Source organism: Trichosurus vulpecula, chromosome 7, assembly GCF_011100635.1.
Source record: "Trichosurus vulpecula isolate mTriVul1 chromosome 7, mTriVul1.pri, whole genome shotgun sequence".
NCBI classification, from domain to species: domain Eukaryota; kingdom Metazoa; phylum Chordata; class Mammalia; order Diprotodontia; family Phalangeridae; genus Trichosurus; species Trichosurus vulpecula.
In genome coordinates, this window is record NC_050579.1 from 271,517,033 (window position 1) to 271,534,490 (window position 17,458).

Genomic DNA, 17,458 nt, shown 5'->3' on the forward strand with positions numbered 1-17,458 from the left:
GCCTCATGGGCTATGGGGAGTGGTGGGCACAGGGCCTACGGGGATTCCTCCACCTCCAGTCTTCTCATTTCTACCAGAACCAACCACCTTTAATGATCAACACTTGAACATACTGAGTGACAAAAAGGGGCCAGAGATAAGTGACAGGTTCCCACTCAGCCCATTCTCAATCAGAACAGGAGGCGGAAGAAAGGAAGGAAATCAGTTTGAAGAAATTAATAACACTCTCCCTTTGTAAATGGCTCATCAAAGCCCATGCCCGCCAGGCCTGTGTGTGGATTAAAGGGGATCACGTATGTAAGAAGACTTTGTAAACCCAAAAGCACCATATCGAGTGTCCCTAAAAGTGTGACAGCAGATTTAAGCTTAAATCTGCACTAAGACTTCTGGAGACACCCCATATAAATGTCAGCAATTATCATTATCATCATCGGTTACTTATTCCCTCACTTATCTGGTAAGTTTGTTTGATTTTAGCTCCATACCATGTCTCAGTTGGATTAAGTGAAAGAAGGCTCTTCCTCCTCTCCGTACCAGGAAGAAGAGTACGGAGGCTGAGGAGGAGGGGGGAGAGAGGATTTTGACACCCCAGAGTACAGGAAGGGACTGGTAACACCTAAGATAGGGTCTTAGATAAGATCTAGCACATCATGGGTCTTAGAGCTAGAACAGACTTTGGCTAGAAGGCACAGTGGATAGAGTGCAGGGCCTAGAGTCAGCAAAACTCATCTTCCTGAGTTCAAATCTGGCCATAGACATTTACTAGCTGTGTGACCCTGGGCAAGCCTCTTCACCCTGTTTGCCTCAGTTTCTACATCTGTAAAATGAGCTGGAGAAGGAATTGGCAAACCACTCCAAAATCTCTACCAAGAACACTACAAACAGGGTCAGGAAGAGTCAGACACAACTTCTAGAAATGGGAAGTGACTTGCCCATAGTTACACAAGTTGATGGCAGAGCTGGAACCAAAACCCAGGGAGGGACTGGCACTAGATCCAGGGCTGTGTCAGCTGCAGAATGCTTTTAAAAGGCTCACGAAAAGGGGTCTGGGAGTCAGGCTGTGTAGTCCTTTGTTTTTCCCCTGGGGTGGTCCTTTACATGGATGAGATAGGGGTTCAGGTCCAACAGAGCGAAGGAGCCAGGACCCACCCTGTTGTTCCTCCATGGCCATCTTAGAGCACCCAAGTCCCTCTTTGCCTCCCACCAGAGCCCTCCCATATCTCTTACTTTGAGGTGCAGGTGATCTGTCCAGGACCCGATGACTCTGTATTCAGGGGTTGCATTCCGGATCTGATACTGATAGATGTCGTAGCGACCAGGGGCATCTCCATTCTCATTGAAAGTGACGGGGGTCCCAGCAATGCCTGGGGAAGTGGGACGGTAGAGTTGGAGTCTGGGCCAATGGCGTACAGAGAAGGAGTATTAGGTGGGTCCAGGCCTACATTCTTGGGGAGTACTGGTTCATGCTTCTTGAATTCCTAGGGCCTTAGAGTCATAGAACTCAACCTGAGAAGAAACCTTAAAGGCCATCAGAGGCTTGGAGGAGGGATTCGCTTAAGGGTACCCAGCAAGTAAGTGGCAAAGATGGGATTTGAACCCATGTGTCCAGACTTCAAATCTATCGTTGAAGCACTAGTGGCCCCACAGCACTTCTCAAGGAACAGAAGGTAGAGAATCCCCCGACCCACTGAGAGGTCCTAATCCAGAAGCCTCTCCAAACTCTAGGGCACGGCACATTACTGGGAACCTTCTCACTATCCCAGGAAACAAGAGAACATATGGAAAGAGCTCTTCATTAAGGTTTAATGGAATCCTCTTCCCACCCCCTCCCCAGGAGCCCAGTTCACCCCAGCATGCACCTGGTCTTGAAGGAAGAGTTGAATGGCTGTCTCTAGGCTGCTCCAATCTTGTCTCAGTTTATTGCATTTGATGGGCACCTGGAGTGATTGGCTTTGACACCTCTTGACATTCAATTGTGTGTGAGAGAGAGGGAGGGGAGGAGCAGAGGAGCTCAGGGAAGAAGGGAGGGGGGCTGGAGAGGGACGGATGTACAGAGCTCACATCCTCAGGCTCGCTCAGTAGACTAGTTCTGAGGATCCCCATGAGCTCCCCGGGCTACTTCCTCAGGATGGGTAAGAGCACTTGCCCTCTTCACCTGGGGTCCCACCTCCTGCCAGGTGTCCCCATCCCCCACTCCTACCCAGCCCCAGCCTTGGCCCAGGTGGGTCTGCCTCACCTGAGAAATTGACGTTGCGGATATACTTAAGCAGCTCCACACCGTCCACGGGGTCCATACGGGGACAGAGCCCCACCCTGCCAGGACACAGGTCCCGGTGCATGGCATGCAGTGCGTGGCCCATAGCATAGACGGCATCGATCACAAACTGCACTTTCCCTTCCTGCTCATAGGACGAGTCCTGCCCAATGCGCTCTCGATCTGGAATACAGTTACCAGGGGACCCCAGCTGAGACCTCTGGGAGTCCCCAGGCCCCACACCCCTAACTCCCACTGATCCTGTTCTTAGAGGATCAAGACAGAGTCAGGGGTGGGGGAATCTCTGGCCTCGAGGCCACATGTGGCCCTCTAGGTCCTCAAGTGCAGCCTTTGACCCAATCCAAACTTCACAGAGCAAATCCTTTGATTGAGGGAACGTGTTCTGTGAAGTTTGAATTGGGTCAAAAGGCCGCACTTGAGGACCTAGAAGGCCACATGTGGCATCGAGGCCACATGGTACCCCACCCCTGGCTAGTCCAACCTGCTCTTTAAAAAAATAATAAGGAAACAGACCCAGAGAGGCAGAAATGGCTTGCTCAGTGGTTTCCCATCTGAGAGTTAACTATAGAGCTGGGATAAGAACCCCAGGCCCCCTGGTTCCCAGTTGAGGGCCCTCCTCCACTCCCAGGGGTACTACCTAGGGCAGCAAGGAACAGAGCTGGTCCCCTGAATGCTGGCTTCCAACCTTCCAGCTCTTGGAATTTGGGGAAAACTGAATCGAGTTGCCCACAATGAACTCGTGACATAGCCCAGAGTACCGATTCTCACTTAGTGCAACCACTGCAGGACGATGTAAAGGGGGAAGCCCCATACTCTACCAGCTCCCATTCAGGAAAGACTGTTCTCAATTAAAACTTTTTGCAAACTTTATTCTGTACACCCCACTCCATGCCTTCTTGCTGTACCTCACACATGACATTACACCTCTTATCCTCCTGCCTGGATTTCACTCTTTCCTTATCTCTACTTCAGAGAATCCCTGGTTTCCTTCCATGCTCAGCTCAAACACCATCTCCTCAAAGCATGTCTTTACTTTTTCTCCACTTGAGCTGCTAAGGAAGTTACTTTCTATTTACTTAGAGAAGGCAGGATGGTATAGTGGTTAGCAGGCTGGAATTGGCATCAAGAAGGCTTGCGTTCTAATCCTGCCTTAGACATTTACTAGATGTATGACCGTGGGTAAGACATTTAATACTTCCCAGCCTCAGTTTCCAACTTGACACCATGCTGTCCTGATGGGCATGTGCCTTACCTGACTCACTATTTTATTCGGGTTCCAGCCATGTTTAATTTTATTCCCCATATCCGTGGCCATCTTTTCTCCCATCACCTTGTCTCTAGGGGTGCATCCTCAACTCCTCCTTACTCCCTTTTCCAGTTGGAAACCACAATTTATCCACTTTGACATTGTTTCTGGTAAGGATGCGTCAGTCTGCTCTCCCGCAGCTCAACCTCACCATTCCTGTAATTTCTGGCCCAAAAATGCCAGACCAGCTACCATTTTCCTTTAGTGGACGGTCTCCCTTTTTTACTAGAATCTAAGTTCCTTGGGGAAGGAACTGGCTTTGCTTTTGTATTTGTGTATCCCCAGCCATAATCATAGCACTTGGCATGTGATAAACACTCAATAAATGCTTTTTCATTCACTCAGTTTCCACATCTGTAAAGTGGGGATAACAGGAGTGCCTATCTCATGGGATCCAGTGAGAAAATACATTCAAAGCACTTTGCCGACCTTGAAGTACCACATAAATGTTTGTTATTATTATTTTAGAATATATTTTGGGATACGAACTAGTACTGTATTTTGTCAAAAGTCTGGGCGGAGCCAATATGGCGGCTGGAAAGCAGGGACTAGTGTGAGCTCCCCGCTGAGTCCCTCCAAAAACCTCTAAAAAATGGCTCTGAACCAATTCTAGAACTGCAGAACCCACAAAAGAGCAGAGGGAAGCAGGACTCCAGCCCAGGACAGCCTGGATGGTCTCTGGGTGAGGTCTATCCCGCACGGAGCTGGGAGCAGAGCAGAGCAAAGCAGAGCCCAGCCTGAGCGGCATGCACCAACCAGACCAGGAGCCGGGCGGAGCAGGCCTCAGTGCCCTGAATCAGTGAGCTGCGGCAGTTACCAGACTTCTCAACCCACAAACACCAAAGACAGTGGAGAAGGTTAGTGGGAAAAGCTGTGGGAGTGGAAGGAGTTCCTGGTTCAGCCACTGGCCCAGGGGCAGCAGAGATGGAGCAGCTACAGAAGTACAGCTGCAGTTGCTTCCAGCCCCAGGCCCACCTGGTGGGAGGAATTAAGTGGCGGATCAGAGCAGGACTGAAGAGCCTGCTGAAGATCGAAGCCCAGTCCAGGTTGGGGGTTCTTGGGGAAGGAGGAGTGCTGGTGTGGCAGAGCTAGTGCATCCCCCCAGTCTTGGAACATAGTTCTCTTGATTCTACAAGCAGTCATACCCCGCTGAAAAACTCAAGGGTCAAGTTAGTTGGCTGGGAATATGGCCAGGCAGCGAAAATGCACCCAGATTCAGTCTCAGACTTTGGATTCTTTCTTTGGAGACAAAGAAGATCAAAACATACGGACAGAAGAAGTTAACAAAGTCAACGAGCCTACAACAAAAGCCTCCAAGAAAAACATAAACTGGTCCCAGGCCATGGAAGAGCTCAAAAAGGATCTGGAAAAGCAAGTTAGAGAAGTAGAGGAAAAATTGGGAAGAGAAATGAGAAGGATGCGAGAAAACCATGAAAAACAAGTCAATGACTTGCTAAAGGAGACCCAAAAAAATACTGAAAAATATACTGAAGAAAACAACACCTTAAAAAATAGACTAACTCAAATGGCAAAAGAGCTCCAAAAAGCCAATGAGAAGAAGAATGCCTTGAAAGGCAGAATTACCCAAATGGAAAAAGAGGTCCAAAAGACCACTGAAGAAAATACTACCTTAAACATTAGATTGGAGCAAGTGGAAGCTAGTGACTTTATGAGAAATAAAGATATTATAAAACAGAATCGAAGGAATGAAAAAATGGAAGACAATGTGAAATATCTCATTAGGAAAACTACTGACCTGGAAAATAGATCCAGAAGAGATAATTTAAAAATTATTGGACTACCTGAAAGCCATGATCAAAAAAAGAGCCTAGATATCATCTTTCAAGAAATTATCAAGGAGAACTTGCCCTGATATTCTAGAGCCACAGGGCAAAATAGAAATTGAAAGAATCCATCGATTGCCTCCTCAAATAGATCCCAAAAAGAAAACTCCTAGGAATATTGTCGCCAAATTCCAGAGCTCCCAGATCAAGGAGAAAATACTGCAAGCAGCCAGAAAGAAACAATTTGAGTATTGTGGAAACATAATCAGAGTAACACCAGATCTAGCAGCTTCTACATTAGGAAATCAAAGGGCTTGGAATACGATATTCTGGAGGTCAGTGGAGCTAGGATTAAAACCAAGAATCACCTACCCAGCAAAACTGAGTATCATGCTCCAAGGCAAAATATGGATTTTCAATAAAATAGAGGACTTTCAATCTTTCTCAGTGAAAAGACCAGAGCTGAATAGAAAATTTGACTTTCAAACACAAGAATCAAGAGAAGCATGAAAAGGTAATCAAGAAAAAGAAATTGCAAGGGACTTACTAAAGTTGAACTGTTTTGTTTACACTCCTACATGGAAAGATGACGTGTATGATTCATGAGACCTCAGTATTAGGGTAGCTGAAGGGAATATGCATATATATATATATATATGTTTATGGATATATATATAAGTGAATGTGTATGTATGTATATATGTATGTGTGTGTGTGTGTGTGTGTGTATGTATACACACACGGGGGGGGGGGGAGAGAGAGAGAGAGAGAACACAGGGAGAGTTGAAGATGAAGGGAAGATATCTAAAAGAAATAAAATCAAATTAAGGGATGAGAGAGGAATATATTGAGAGAAGGAGAAAAGGAGAGATAGAATGGGATAAATTATCTCGCATAAAAGTGGCAAGAAAAAAACAGTTCTGCAGGAAGGGAAGAGAAGTCAGGTGAGGGGGGAATGAGTGAATCTTGCTCTCTTCAGATTTGACCTGAGGAGGGAATACCACACACACTCAATTGGGTATCTTACCCCACAGGAAAAAAGGAGGAAGAAGAAGATAAAAAAGGGGGGATGATAGAAGGGAGGGCAGATGGGGGTGGAGGTAATCAAAAACAAACACTTTCGAAAGGGGACAGGGTCAAGGGAGAAAATTCAATAAACGGGGATAGGTTAGGAAGGAGCAAAATATAGTGAGTCTTTCACAACATGAGTAATGTGGAAGGGTTATACATAATGATATACATGTGGACTATGTTGAATTGCTTGACTTCTTAGGGAGGGTGGGTGGGAAGGGAAGAGGGGTGAGAATTTGGAACTCAAAGTTTTAAAAACAGATGTTCAAAAACAACAAAAAAAGTTTGTGCATGCATCTAGAAAATAAGATACACAGGCAATGGGGCGTAGAAATTTATCTTGCCCTACAAGAAAGAAAGGGAAAAGATGATGGGAGGGGAGTGGGGTGACAGAAGGGAGGGCTGACTGGGGAACAGGGCAACCAGAATATATGCCATCTTGGAGTGGGGGGGAGGGTAGAAATGGGGAGAAAATTTGTAATTCAAACTCTTGTGAAAATCAATGCTGAAAACTAAATATATTAAATAAAAATTTTTTTTTAAAAAAAGAATATATTTTGGGTAGCAACTCTTCCAGCATAGCTCACCCAACCTGGACCTGAATTCACAAGGTGGAGTTGAGGCCCCAAAGAGCAGACTGCCACCTCAAGTTCTAAGGGTAATCCTGTGAGTCGCTACTCTTGGCTCATGAGCCCCTACCTGTGCGCTTTCTATTAACAATCAGTCAGTAGACTCAATTAAGTGTTTATGTTAGACATTTACTAAAACGGAATAGAAAGAAAGCAATAAACCATTTCCCCAGAAACCTGAGCCACCCTTTCCCACAAAGACACACAGAGTCTTAAAAGAAAGACAGAACATGAATTTCAACATGGAGGAAATGCATGTGGTCAAGGCAACTCACAACTCTTAAGAACAGTGCTTCAATGTCCTATCTTACTTCAGAGAGTCCTCATGAAGTCATGGTGGTGCAGGGATCAGTGGGCTTAACTCCTAGGTTGGGCTGGCTGCTTAGGAGGCATGGGGCCTCGAATGGACCAGAATCTCAACCAGGCTTGTTCGTTGCAGGTAACAGAGCTTCAGATGGATAGGTCAAGAGGCCAGACTGGGCCAGGAAAGTTGCTTCATCTCTGGGCTCTTCACAGGACAGGGCATGTTTACTGAAACCCCCTGGGCTCACTCTTCCTTGGGCGGTTGCATTCGCTCCCACTTTTAGCTCCTGACTGAGCTAGATATCACTCGGCTCTTTACAGCTCTTTCAACAAGGCCGGTGACTCACAACCTAGGACTGGCAGGCATCTCTCCTCTTTGATTCCGAGGGCCTTGGCTCTTCTAGGCAAGTGGAAGCCTCTCCTATTTGACAATTTCTCCCCATTCACAGTATGGTTCCCTCAGTAAGGAAACCTACCCTTACTTATGGTGACCAACCAGTTAAATTTCCCAGATTCCTCTTGCAGATAGGTATCTAGGGACAAAAATATGAAGGCAGTCTGTGCCCCATAGCAAGTTCATTGTCTTTGTTGGCCTTTTCAGGGGCGGTTGAGCTATTCAAGCCTCAGACCCCTTCCAAGGGTTGGAATGCTTCTACTACACACCTGGAGGGACTCTCTCTTTGTCCATTCTGACCCCCAGCTTTGCTGATGTCTAACAAGGGTCCACCCCTACATCTGCTTATACTTACACATGTACATGTCATCTCCCACTACTCCATAGAAGGTAAACTTCTCGAGGGCAGGGATTATTTAAATTTTGTCTTTGTAACTCCAGTGCCAAGCTCAAAGCCTGGCTCACAGTAGGCTTGTCGACTAATTGAATACAACCAGAGAGATCAATTAATGAACATTTATCAAGAACCTACTATGTGCCAGGCACTGTGCTTTCAAACACTGCTTTGGAAAGAGTCCTGGGCTGGAAGTCAGGAGACGTGAGTTCAAGTCCCAGCTTTGTTACTAATTCACTGTGTAATCTTAAACAAGCCACCTTCTCCTTCTGGGTCTCAGTTTTCTCGTCTGTCAAATGGCAGAATTAGAATGGACAGCCCTTAATATCCTGTTTGGCTCTAAAGGTCTTTGTCTCTTTTCTATATGCCCAGAAGAGGGCAGGGAATGGGGTCTTTGCTCCAATATTCTTCTAACCTCCTGCTCCCCAAATTCTTCTGTCCCTACCCTTTTCACCACAGCTTTACTCCCCTTCATTATAGTTATATGTTCCCCTCCTGCCAGGCTTGGCAGAGGGACTGGCTGGGCGGACACAGTAATTACTAGAGACAGCTGCCTGCCTCTCTCTGTCATAACCCCTCTTAATGGGTTCAGAAATATGTTAATCATTTAGCAAAAGACACCGATTAATGTAGCACACTGGTAATTAAGGTGGAGGCAAGGCCCCCTGTGGCAGGCTCACCAGCTAGGCTGACGGGGCACTGACCCTGGGTCTCAAGGACGAAGGTTAGTCCCCATGCTGAGGCCCAGAGTGCCAAGGGTCTCATCCCCTGTGAGGGTGTGGAGGTTGAACACAGAAGAAGCCTAGATTCTCTCGGGGTCCTAGGAAGAGGCCGCTGAGAGAGACTGGCCTCTAGACGCTTCCACAAGCACAAATCAAAGATGTGAAATGTGAAAACACCTGGGGATTTTTAGTGACTCGAAAGCTCCATTAGCCTTCCTGCCATTAGTCAGGAATATGATCTTTGTTGTATAGTCTCATTTCTGTCATGTCCAGCTCTTTATGGCCCCATCTGGGGTTTTCTTAGCAAAGACAATGGAGTGTTTGCCATTTCCTTCTCCAACTCATTTTACAGATAAGGAAACTGAGGCAAACAGGGTTATTGACCTGTCCAGGTTTACACAGCTAGTAAGTGTCTAAGGCCAGATTTGAACTCAGGAAGATGAGTCTTCTGACTCCGGGCCCAGCACTCTGTGCACTATGGTGCCACCTCACTGCCCCAATATGTGTTATTCTCTTACCTCATTAAAATAAAAGCTCCTTGAGGGTCAGGACTGTCTTTTATTTTTCTTTATGTTTGTATCCCCAGCACTAAGCACAGTCTGGCATGCAGTAATCATTTAATAAATGCTTATCGGAAAACAAAGACTTGGGAAAGAAGAGGGTTGATAGTTGTTTTTTCTTGATGGACTACAAGCTCCCTGAGGACAAGGACAATTTCATTTTTATCTCTGTACCCTTAGTGCCTAGCACAGTGCTAAGCATTTAATAGATGCTTAATAAATGCTTATTAACTAATAAATATTTTGTAATGGGGGCTGGAGGTATGGTCCCCCCAGCATCCTCTATAGGACTAATGACATCTTAGATGATCTAGGCATTCGCCAAGTTCCCATTACGATCTGAGGAACTGTCACATGGAAGAGAGATCAGACTTCAACTTGGCCTCAAAGAGCAGAATTACAGAGCCAGTGACAGTTGCAGAGGATAATTTTTGCTCCACATATGGAAAAACTTCCTAGCCTCGATTGTCTAAAAGTGAACAGACTGCCTTGGGAAAAAGAGGCAGTGGGTCTCCTGGAGCAGAAACTGAAGCTGAGAAATGTTAAATGACTTGTCTAGGGTCATACAACTGGTAAGACCGCTTGAAGACCTTCAAAAGGAGGTTGAACTTGTATTCACCAAAGGTCTTCCTCCGTCAGGTATAAGCTAGCCTACGAGGCCTCTGAAGTCACTTCTGGCTTGGAGATTCTGTAAGTCTAATTCAGAAACCTGGGATTCCTACCCATTCACATCTGACAATGTGACTAGAACTGGTTCAGGTTCCGTCTCCTCCTCCTCCCGGCTCCAAGCCGGCCTCCAGCTCCATGATCCTGTGTTTCCTGTTCTTCTGAAGAACAGCGTTTCTGGAATTCACAGAGCACCACTTAATCCCGTGGCGAACCTTAATATTTAATCATTTCCACAAATGATTATCAGTGGGGTCATGAAGAGTCAGACACAGCTGAAATGACTACAACTGTATTTATTTAATAAATTGAAGAAGCATCTTTCCCCATAACACGCTGCTTTTATTTCTGGTTTAGTCTTCTGACTCTAAATCCAATTTTTTTCCATCTTGCCTTCCCAGCTCTCAATACGCTTATTTTCTAATTTATTTTATATTTATAAGTGTAGATGTATAGAGCAGGGACCATACCTTACGTACTTATACAGTAAATGGCTTACACAGAACCTAAAAAGAGTCTTGTCCCTATAAACGATATTTTATAAATGTTTGTTGAATTAATGCGTCAAACCCAGAACTCACCGCTGTAACATTGGCTCATTGGTTTGCAGATTATTCATCTTCATTTTAAAAAGTAATTATCAAAAAAGTAATTATCAAGCGTTGACTATGGACCCCGCACCATACTGGACAGTATGAATATAAAGAAAGATCTGGGGCCTGTCATGCTCTAAAGAAGTACACACTCTCACAAAGTGGGGAGACAACGAGCATATAAATATCTAAGAGAGAGAAATAAGCAAGGAGTGAACTGTGAGAGACAAGAAAAGACAAAGACCCCTCTCATCCGAGGGAACCAAGGAAGGTTTTACAGAACAGCTAGCCCTTGGCCACCAACTCTTCTCCAACTAAGGACATTTCCCAACTGCGCGACATCTGTTGTCATTGTCGTCAGTCATTTCAGGAGCGTCTGACTCCTCCTGACCCCACTCGGGATTCTCCCGGCAGAGACGATGGAGTGATTTGCCGTTTCCTTCCCCAGCTCGTTTACAGAGGAGGAAGCGGAGGCAAGCGGGGCTCAGTGACTTGCCCAGGGTCACGCAAGTGTCTGAGGCCAAATCTGAGCTCAGGTCCTCCTGACGTCAAGCCCAGCATGCTATCCACTGCACCTCCCAGCTGCTCTGGTGCAACACTGGCCATGCAACAGCACACAGCCATGCCCCTGCATACCCCCCACTAAAGAGTAAGAAATGGACTGTTTTTGCACAGTCCCCAACTAACTAAAAGACCCTGTCACCAATACTCTAAGCAGCCATTATGGAGATCGCCACTTGTTCTGCTGTTTCAGTCACGTCCAACTCTGTGACCTCATTTGGGGTTTTCTTAGCCAAGATGCTGGATTGCTTTGCCATTTCCTTCTCCAGCTCATGTGACAGATGAGGAAACTGAGGCAAACAAGATTAAGTGACTTGCCCAAGGTCACACAGCTAGTAAGTGTATTAAGTGTAAGTAAGCAGTTAAGGCTGGATTTGAACTCAGGTCTTCCTGACTCTAGGCCTGGTGCTCTATCCACTGCTCCATCTACTTTCCAGGAGATTGCCACAGAGAACCACAAAAAAAAAAAAACCAAATTAAAGTTTCCTAAGAGCATGGGCTGTCTTCATTTTTGGTCTCTGCACCATATGCACGTAATAAATTGTATGCACTTAATAAATGCTTATTGAATTAACAGGATCATAAACTGAGAGCTAGAAAGGACCTTGGTGGCTATCTAAGCCAATCCTTTCACTTTGCAGATCGGGCCCAACGAGGTGAAACCTCCCACTGCTGCACAGCCAGTGAGCAGTAGAGGCAGTTTTGGACCAAGGTCTTCCCGACTTGAAGGACTCTTGTCGCTTGAGCTGAAGTGAATGGTTCAAGGGTGGACAATGGCACCTCTAATACAGCGCTCAGGAAATAGGGTTTATTCAGCCTGGAGGAAAAAATACTACTTGAGAAGTTACTGAGAATCAATGCAATTATATACAAGTCTACGTGGGAAAGTCACGTCCTTTACCGTGTCCTCGGTTTCCATCTCTGTAAAATGAATGCTCACCGAGGTCCTTCCCAGCTCTGACAATTCTTCTTCCGTGACTGTCCTGCGTCTTCACAGGGGTAGGTAGGAAATATGTCCATTTCCCCCAAAGAACCTCAGGGAAGGAGGCACACTCAATGTATTTCAGGAATATATTCCACCGCTCACCACCATGCATCATGGTATGGGCTTGGGCCCAGGGACCTGCGTTTTAATCCCTGCTCTGGTGACCCTAGACAAGTGATTCCATTTCTAAACCTCTGTTTCTTCTACAGAATGGGCATTATCATGTTTGTTTACCTCACAGAACAGCTGTGAAGAAAACGCTTCAAGTATTACGTACCTGTGTATTGGTATTGATATCATGTCTAACCCACATTCCACTCGTTGCATCCAAGTCAGACCCAAAGTGTAGCACAGCCCAGTCCAGGAGACAGGGCTTGGGAATCCCCTTCATTCTGCCAGACCTCCGGGGAAGGAGATATTTCAGAGTCCCCCAGCAAAGTCTTATCTGAGTCTGAACGCTGCCGGCAACCTGGCAGAGGCATCCAGGCAGGCACAGCCTACTGTGAATCTGATCCGGCCTTGGGGACAGAAAACACAGAGACACCAAGCACCGCTAGAAAGCCAGTGGAAACTGTACTGGCTTTAAGATCAGAAGATCCGAGTTCGAACTACAACGCTGCTATTTATCATCAGCATGACCGTTATGATAAGTCATGATCGTCCTCCGAAAAATGATGAGGCCGGACTAGATAAGGGGGTTCTTAACCTAGAGACCATGAAGTTGTTTTTTAAAAATGATTCTGATAGCTATATTCCCACACGATTGGTTTCTAATATCCTTTAAGCGAGAGCTAAGTTCATTTGTTTCTACCTATTGATGGAATACGAGTGCCATCAGTATGAGGACCCTCTACACTTTTGCACTCTGGAGAAAAGCCCCTCTCATCCTGCCCTGGTCACAGTGGTGATGCTTACTATATACTCTTATACAGCCACAGGACTGTGGTAGGGCCTGAGAGAGACACAAAAATGAATGATTATAACAACTCATATTTGTACCGTTGTTTAAGGTTTACCAAGCATTTCTCCGCAACAACCCTGAGGAGTAGGCAGCACGAGTGTTACTACATCCTTTTTATAGATGAAAAAACTGAAAATCAAAGAATTGTGAGTATCGTGGTTCTGGCCACAATGAACAAACGCTGGAGCTCCAGGTCTCCTGGTTTCATGTCTAGTGTGCTTTCTACGAGGCCACGTTGTACCCACAGAGCTCACAGTCATACGGGCACAGGCCTTCCAGGGTCTAGAGGGGTCCTTAAGGACCAAGTGGTCCAACCTTTCCATCCTACAGGTCAGGGGTCCATGGGCCAAATCCAGCCGGGTGCCTGCTTTTGTTGGGCCGGGGGCAGCTGTGGTTTACCCGCTCTTGTTGTAGGTTACACAGCCAGATAGCAGAACCGGAACCAGGATCACAGCTCCAGACTTAGAAGGAGCCTCTGAGACCGTACGGTCCACTTTCCAGAGAAGGGACCTGAGGCCCAGAGTGGTTAAGTGATTTGCCCGAAATGACACAGGTTTGGTAAGCATCAGAACCCAAGATCTGAACCCAGGTACTGCGATTCCAGAGGTTCTTTCCACTGGACCACGCTTCCTCCTAAACCCAGGATTTGAACCCAGGTACTCCGATTCCAGAGGCTCTTCCTGCCGAGCCACACTGCCTCCTAAACCTGAGTCTCTTGCCCTCTTGGGGCAGGCCTCCTTCCCCTTTGCCTCTTTGGGTGTACCTTTGCTCCAATTTGAATCTTACTCCCAGAGCTCAACCTGCGCCACCCCCAACTCCTGCCCAACATCTTTTTAAAACTTTTTTAAATGTATGGAATAAAAGAAGCATTTCCATAAGACAGCATAATTTTAAAAAGGTGATCGTACATGAAACTGAAATCTACTATGTACAACCTGCTAATCCTTTTAAATGTACAACAAAGTTATGCACTACTTTTTTTCTTTTCTTTTCCTTCCTTACCACCCCCCACCCTAGAGATGGCCACCATTAGACACAAATAGGGGGAGAGGCAGAGGGAGGGAGGAAGGGAAGGAGAGAGAGAAAGAGAGAGAGAGAGAGAGAGAGAGAGACAGAGAGAGAGACAGAGACAGAGAGACAGAGAGAGACAGAGAGAGACAGAGAGAGACAGAGACAGAGACAGAGAGAGAGAGAGAGAGAGAGAGAGAGAGAGAGAGAGAGAGAGAGAGCACGCAAACTTGAGGTCCAAAAGACAGAGGGAAAATGACCCTTGAGAAATGAATGGGGTTGCTACAGACATGGGGAGAGAGGTCCTTGTAAGAATCCCCACTCCAAAGAAGTTTCAACTCAATTTTCTGAGCAAAGGAAACTGGGAACGGAAATCAGTATCCAAACATCTTGATGCCTTTGGACCTCGAGGCAAGAAATCTGGGTCCAAATCCCAATCTATTACTTATGTGACTGTGGCCAAATCATCTTGTGTTTCTGGGCCTCAGTTCCCTTCATTTGTCGAAAACAGATACAATAACACTTGTACTACTTACCTCATTGAGATTGTTGGGAGGAAATTGCTTAGTATACGTGATAATGCTATACAAATATGAGGTATTAATGTGCATCTTTCCAAAGGTTCAGCCAGGCCTGCTTATGAGGGGATAAAGAAAAGTGGTTGCTGGGGGCAGGGGGAGGCTGGGATCTGGGAGGAGTCCCAGATCCTTAGAGTTGAGAGGAATCTCTTCCCCTCAAACCCCTCCCTCTTTTAAACTTCCTTATTTCTGTCGAGGGTATGGGGCCATCCTCCCAGTCACCCAGGTTTGCAACCTCAGCGTCATCCTCACTGGTCCTCACTCCTTCTATCCAATCTGTTAGGAAATCTTACTGTTTCTATCTCCACAACATTACTCACAATCTGCTCCCTTCTCACCACTCACACGCTCTCCCCAAGCCCTACCCCCGCCTTATTCAGTCTCTACTCACCTCTTGCCCAGATTTACAATGGCCTCCTAAATGGTCTCCCTGCCTCAAAAACTGGAAATTGAGGAGAGGCCCATCCATCGGAGAATGGCTGAACAAGCTGTGGTCTGTGATGGTGATGGAAGGCTACTGTGCCATAAGAAATGACGAGCAGGATGGTTTCAAGGAAACCTGGGGAGATTTACACGAACTGATGCAAAGTGAAGTGAGCAGAACCAGGACAACACTGTATACAGTGACAGCAATATTAAAGGATGGTCAATAGCTACTCTGAGCAAGACAATGATCCAAGACTATTCCAAAGAACCCATGATGAAAAATGCTATCGACCTCCAAAAAGAGAACTGATAGACTGAATGCAGAGTGAAAAGGAATTTTGCACTTTCTTTATTTTTCTTGCTTTTTTGCTAATTTTGCTAACATGGCTAATACAGAAGTATGTTTATATGATTTCACATGTATAATTCATATTATATTGTTTGCCTTCTCAATGGGTGGGAGAAAGGCTGGAGAGAGGAAGATAATTCAGAACTCACATTTTTAAACAAGGAATGTTAAAAAAAATAATACTTAAAAAAGGGTCTCCCTGCCTCAAGTCTCTCCCCGCTCCAGTCCATCTCCCACTCAGTTAGTTCTCAGTTGCCAAAGCGATCCCCATAAAGTAAGAGTCTGACTACATCATTACTCTACTCAATAAATTTCAGTAACTCTGAGATAAAACACATACTATTCTGTCTGACAGCTAAAATATTGCCATTCTGACCCAACCTGCCTTTCCTGCCTCATTACACATTACTCCCCACCCCAAACGCTGTGGTCTGGACAAACTCTTCTTCTCACTGGTCTTCTTCTCCCATAATATTTCATTTCCCATCACCATGCCTTTGCACTAGCTGTCCCCCATGACTACCTTCTGATCTCATAGACCTCATAGAATCCCTTACTTCCTTCAAAACTCATCTCAAACTTTCCCTTTTACACAAAGCCTTTCCTGATTCCTCCCTAGTGCCTAGCGGCCTATCCTCCCTCACTACCTGGTGTTTGAGTTCCTTATTATGACAGTCCTAAGGCTTAGTAAGGATGGCCATACGTTGGGGGGTAGGGGAAAGAGCACTGGTTTGGGATTCTGAAGACCCGGATGCAATGTCCGCTTCTGCCGCTGACTCAGCATATCATTTCTGGGCCTCAGTTTCTCTGGCTCTACGAGACGGATTACACAATATCTGAGGCCCCTTCCAGGTCCAAATCCTATCATGTTATAACTAAGGACTGACACTGGTCACTCAGTTATTGGGCCATGCCCCATCTGGTGTCTAGTAGAGAACATTAATCTTCTTCTTCACCTCTCAGTCCCCCCCACCATGCTTGCTCCTCAGTGGGGTGGACAGGCCAATCCATCTTGCTGTGAGACAGGTCAAGTCAATCCACCGGAAGGGTTAAGGGATACTGCTGCTGAGTACCTTGGGTACGAGGCCGTGGTCTGTCAAATGGCCCGTCAGGCATCTATTCAGTACCTACTTAATGTGCAAGGCATGGTGGGGGTGACTGCCCACCTCACGGGGTTATAGTCAGGAAAGTGGCCTACAAACCATAGCACACTACAAACATGTAGATTAGAATTATTGTTAGAATTATTATCATATTGAGAGGCAGCATGGCATAGTCAGAGGCAGCTAGGTGAAGGTCTCTGGGGAATCAACGGGTCGCAGGCACAGAGCGCTGACACGAAGGCAGTCTCGTCCAGCGCTCTCAAACTCAAATAGAATGGATCCCTGCCGACGGGCGCATTGACTTAGAAAACCACAAATTAACATTATCTATGTTGTATTGTATTTTTATTTAGGCTGTTAAACATCACCTGATTGGAACATGACTCCTCTGACCCGTTCCCACCCCTGCACTTTACAGATGTGGATACGGAGGTCCAGAGAGGGGGAGTGAAGGCCAAACACACAGTAAGGAACAGAGACAGGATTTGAACCCAGGTCCTGTGACTCTAGTTTGGGTTTGTGTTTTCTTCCACCCCACCACAGCCAGATGTTGCAGTGGAAGAGCACTGAGCCCAGACTCATGAAGACCTGAGTTCCAATGTGGTCTCAGATAATGACTAGCTGCGTGGCCCTGCTCAAGTCACTTAACATTGGTCTGCTTCAGCTTCATCTGCTGTGAAACGGGGATAATAAGGTCACTGACCTCCCAGGGCAGTCATGAGGATACAGTGAGATAATGTCTGCAATGCGCTCAGCGCGGTGCCTGGCACGTAGTAGGTGCCTTCCTTCC

The 17,458-nt window shown here is 46.2% G+C and overlaps 1 protein-coding gene across 1 annotated transcript in view; it reads right to left on the minus strand.

The window, feature by feature from the left end:
- The window catches only part of GRM4 (glutamate metabotropic receptor 4), an 87,888-nt gene that overhangs the window by 44,488 nt on the left and 25,942 nt on the right, over positions 1-17,458 (minus strand). Inside the window, exons 3-4 of the mRNA XM_036767858.1 lie at positions 2,237-2,437; positions 1,228-1,364 (exon numbers count right to left, since the gene is read on the minus strand). Coding sequence (XP_036623753.1) covers positions 1,228-1,364; positions 2,237-2,437 — 338 coding nt within the window. The remainder of the gene's footprint in view (positions 1-1,227; positions 1,365-2,236; positions 2,438-17,458) is intronic.